At 35.0% G+C, this 5,062-nt stretch overlaps 1 protein-coding gene across 1 annotated transcript; it reads right to left on the reverse strand.

The window, feature by feature from the left end:
* Positions 1 to 2,511: 2,511 nt before the first annotated feature.
* On the reverse strand, positions 2,512 to 3,920 carry LOC122144271 (transforming growth factor beta receptor type 3-like). The gene is made up of 2 exons (XM_042755042.1): positions 3,442 to 3,920; positions 2,512 to 2,682 (listed from the first exon to the last, which is right to left on the reverse strand). The coding sequence occupies exons 1-2, from the start codon at positions 3,763 to 3,765 to the stop codon at positions 2,512 to 2,514; spliced, it is 495 nt and encodes a 164-aa protein (XP_042610976.1). The 5' UTR covers positions 3,766 to 3,920.
* Positions 3,921 to 5,062: the final 1,142 nt, after the last annotated feature.

Consider the following 5,062-nt stretch of genomic DNA (forward strand, 5'->3'; position numbering starts at 1 on the left):
GACCTACAAAAAGCACTGCACAAAAACCGTTTGCCAGCGCCAAAAAGTCACAATAATGGTAATACATCATTATTCAATGCATTATATTATGTATGGTTACGTTTACGTAATTTCACAAAACTATCATAAGTTAATGAACCCCAAGATGCCCAAGCCTATGGGGCCCCTGTGATATGTGACAGTGTAGGTTGGCGAAATGGTGACGTGAACAGACTTTTTTATATTACCATTTTTGATAATTATGCAGCATTATGAAAGTGTCTTATGCTCATCAAACCTGCATTTATTTGATCAAAAATACAGAAAAAAAACTGTAATATCGTGAAATGTTATTACAATTTAAAAGAATGTTTTTCTATTTTTAATATACTTTAAAATATAATTTATTTCTGTGATGCAAAGCTGAATTTTCAGCATCATAACTCAAGTCTTCAGTGTCACATGATCCTTAAGAAATCAGTCTAATATGCTGATTTATTATCAATATTGGAAAAGAGTTGTTTGTGATGTTTGATTTTTTTATTTTTTTTGTAAGCCTGTAATACTTTTTGAGGGTTCACTGATAATGAAAAATTAAAAAAGTACAGCATTTATTTTTAAAATACAGATGTTTCTAAAAAATATCATTTTTTTTCTCTTCTATCTCTGTTTCTATCAGTGATATCCTTGATGAACAAAAACAATTTTTTTTTTTTTTAACATACTGACCTCAAGCTTTTGAACGGTAGTGTAACATTGTTATAAATAGTTCTATTTTACAAGAAATACTGTTTCTTTTTTTTCTTTCTTTTTTTTAATTATCAAAGAATCTGAAAAGGTATCACAGGTTTCCAAAACTGATACGTAGCTTAAATCAGCATCGCATAAAATGTATTTTTAATGTAGATTAAAATTTTGATCAAATAAATGCAGGCTCGATGACCATAAGTAGACTTCTTTCAAACCAAAAATATAAAATAGTAATTGCATCCAAACTTTGGACCAATAATTTAATTTATTTATTTATTTAATTTTTACATTGCCCTTTTTTACATCTGAGTTCCCCTGCCCCTGAGGAACTCTCTGCATGTCCCTGGTATTATGAATACTAGTATATATGCTTCCTCCACCATAGATTGGCCTGTTCTCAGTGATGGTGAGGAAGGAAGGATGAGTGCTTGGGTAGTGAAACGGATTGTTATACAGTTCCATGTTGAAGGTAAACATTGCCTAGAGATTCTTTATACAGTGAAATCATCCAGAAGGGATATCACTGTCAACTGGGGGTGTCCTGTTTTTTACGGTATGTGCAGTTAAACTAAGGACAGAGAAAACAGAAGAGTTGAAAAATATTAATATGCATGGAAAATGACTAACTTTAGTTAATTTGACTTATTTTTTCATCACATAAACGCACTAAGTAGTAGGAGAAAAAAAAAGACTCAAAAAATGTCTTTCATTTTTTTATATTTAAGTTTTTGGGTGAACTAATCTTGAAGTACCATTTATGTATACTACATGACATGTAAATATCATACAAGATAGTCGCACTGATGTTCGTTTTCAGGTGAAATTCTTTCTTCTGTCACATCCGGATCTCCTGGCATTACAACAACATCTCCTGACTCCAGATCTTCATATTCAAAGGGCCAGCCGCTTCCATCCTTCTGTTCTGATGGCCTAATAACAATCTGTCAATCAAAGACACACTTAGTTCATGACTTCTCAATAATAAGTCAACATAAACCCAACAATTTCCTAACAATTGTACAATTTCCTCTATAAAACTCTCCTTCGAAATGACATTGTTTCACTCTATTGCTTAGCACAGACTACACTCAAAGATAATCGAAATGCATCCTTGTGCCAAAGGTCTCCCGAAAACAGATGAGAAAGCTGGATTTAATACATGGGAATGCACAATTTCAGCAATGCGACTCCCAAGGCAGATGAACAAAAAAAACCCATCGCAGTTCTTCTCATCGGAAAAAATATGGCAATCCATTCACATTAAATTATGAGAATCACCTCCCTATGTGAGCTCAGAAGAGTTTGTGGGTTCAAAGGTGAAAGAGTCCTAAAGAGTGTACATTGTCTAATGGAGGTGACATTGATTCACACAAGACTTGCCAATTTGTCATAGGATTGTGTCATTGCAAAAACAACCTCCTTTGATGCTTTCTGGATTTTTCTCTGTGAGCCAGTACTGTGTTCTGACCATACGGGTCACATCGTTTTAATTGCCCTTGAGGTTTGAGAGTTCACAGTAAAGGATAAATATTTGGGAGGTCGCCCAGTTTTTTTTTAATGGGGTTCAAGGCTAAATGCGTTGTTAGGAATTATCACAGAAGATCAGTGTGGATGTGAATCCATCCCTTTTGGGTGAAAACACACTTACAGGACCAATAAAAAGAGAAAAACCGATACAGAGTGTTGAGGGAACATTGACCCTGAATACCCCGCATGCATCAGACAAAGCAACGCAAACCAAGGACAATTTCACAGTCAGATACTATTGATTGTATATTTGCTTTAGTACTCAAACTGAATTGATATAAAGGACCACTGGGGCTGGGCTGGGAGGGAATTTTGGTGGTTTGGGCAGCCAGACAGGGGCGTCTCCAGTATATAGTGTGTGTTGTTGGAGGTTGCTTTGCATTGGGAGTCCTGAAGAGTGATATTGGGTTTTCCAAACCCATTGGCCTGAGAGGACATTAGAAAAACATGAGTTCAAAGGAAAAATCTCAACCTTTGACAACATATCAAACAATATATTTTATCAGTCCTCAAGGTATTGCTGTGTAAATCTGAAAACCATTGCGTGTTTCAGTTTCTGACAGTGACAAAGAAGACTTGCAAGCTGGCCTAACTCTGCTCAAAAAGCAATTTGATTGTAGAATGAGTGTTTTCTCTTCCTCTGAAGTGGTCTAGTACACCACTCTTTGGTTTCTGACATCATTGCATACGGCCCACACATTCTGGGAATTTTGACACTGCATCAGCTAGATGGAAAAAACAAAGTGTCTCTCACGCACCATTTCTGCACTTCTTTAACCTTTTTATATTGTTCTTACCAGTGTTAGAGAAGCTACTTTGAAACTATAGCTTATCTATAGTAGTTTAATAACATTTAAGATACAAGTTTAAACAAGTACAGTAGTACTCTACTAATAAAGGAACAAAGGAATAGAAATGCATCAAAAATGATTAAATATTCAAATACAGCCTTCAAAATTTTAGGTTCAAGGGTTTGTTTTTGTTTGCTTGCTTTTTAAAAAACATTAATATGTTAATTTAGCAAAAAATGCATTAAACTGATCAGATCTTGGGATTGTTACAAAAAAAAAAAATCTGTAAGCTAATGAAAAATTTAAAGTAGTAGTCTCACTACTTTTAGTTAGTTACTCTGCAATACTCATTCTTACATCTCAATATTTGTGCGTAGGTTATGTTTCCTGTTACCTGTAGAGTTTCCTTGTTGATGCTGACAACCATTTTGTTCTTCTCACACTGCACATTGAATCCTACATTCGAAGCCCCCTGCTGCTCCTCGGGACCCCCAGCCTGATGATCGTGCTCCTCCATAGACGGGGTCAGAGGTGGGAATGACAGGCCCTGGCCAGCGGATGGAAGGAAGGGAAACGGGAATCTGTTCCGTGCAGAGGGATCCCGGGCGCTGGGCTTAGGAAGTGGGTTGGTGTTAAAGAGAATGGACAACTCTGGTGGGAACATTCCCTGATCCATGATCCCTAGATCTGGAAGTGACAGCAGTTGAGACTGAAACATCAATCTGACTCACAGCTTATTGTAAATGCAAATGCAAGGAAATCACACACAAAGCAAATACAGTAATAACCAGCTCACATTAGGTTGTGAATTGTATAGTTATTTTTAGCAATGCTGATTTTTTTTCTTCAGTGACTTGAGTATTCTTATCTTGTTTTCCAGTACAAAATACCACCATATAAAAAACAACATATTAATTGATTAAAAAAAAAAAGACCTATGTCTATAAGATTTTTTTTTTTTTTTTTTATTAAGCATTTTGCAGTTGTTTTAACACTAGCATTTTAATGTACAGTATATAAAAAAGGTCACTTCTGAAATAAATGTATCTTGTTTTGAGGATGTTTAGTGTGTGTATTGAAATCATTTTTTTGCAGTGCATTCAATTCATTAGGTTTATTTATAATTTAAGACATATTTACTAATTTAGCGTAATGTAAACCATTTTAAGTTTTATACTTTTCATATCTTCAGTTACTGCTCTTGGCCTTGTTCTCTTGAGGCGCAATTTGAAGTGGTTGGCAACAGGGGTGTTGGTGTAGGAAGTGACGGGTTTGAATCCATTTTCCTCTGCCCACTGGATGAGAGCCTGAGATCCTGCGGGCAGCTTCTGTTTCACCGTCTTTTGACACCTGCATCAGCTTTTCTGTGTCTTCACTCAGGCTGACAGTATCTGACGTCTTGAGAAGGACAGAGGGGAAAAACAAAATAACACACATTCACTTCACATGCAGAAACATAAAGGAATACAGTCAGATGTGTTCGTTCTTTGAGTCCAGTTCAACTCCAAATTATTTTTTCTGAGAAACATTTCACAACTCTTAAACAATAAGCCAAAGTTGTTCTTGTTTTCATTAACATATTTTTGATCTAATACCTTATCTTATGGTCCAAATTAACATTCACTAAGCCCCAAATGGAATTAAGAAATGTTGTTAGTGCCAGAAAAGGAATTGCAAAATAATGCATGTTTTAAATCAAATTGCAAGAATGGTAAGACATCAGTGTTTAAATGCCAAACAATGCTTACATTTTCAGTGTAAATTTACCATAAGAACTAATTCCTAATTCCTTTTTTTATGTTGAATATTTTGATTTAATATTAAAAGGGGAAAAAAAACTGAAAATGTATTTTTCAAAAACAGGGGAAAAAAAGAATTTGGCTTGATTTTTCCTAAGGTTAAAATCTTAGAAAATGGATAACAATATTCAAGCTGTCAATAATCCCTTCTGTTTCCAACATTAAATAAAAAAATGAATGAACACAATGTACTTGGATGCAGATGTCCTGAGCTTA

The sequence above is a fragment of the Cyprinus carpio genome, unplaced genomic scaffold (assembly GCF_018340385.1).
Source record: "Cyprinus carpio isolate SPL01 unplaced genomic scaffold, ASM1834038v1 S000006628, whole genome shotgun sequence".
NCBI classification, from domain to species: Eukaryota; Metazoa; Chordata; class Actinopteri; order Cypriniformes; family Cyprinidae; genus Cyprinus; species Cyprinus carpio.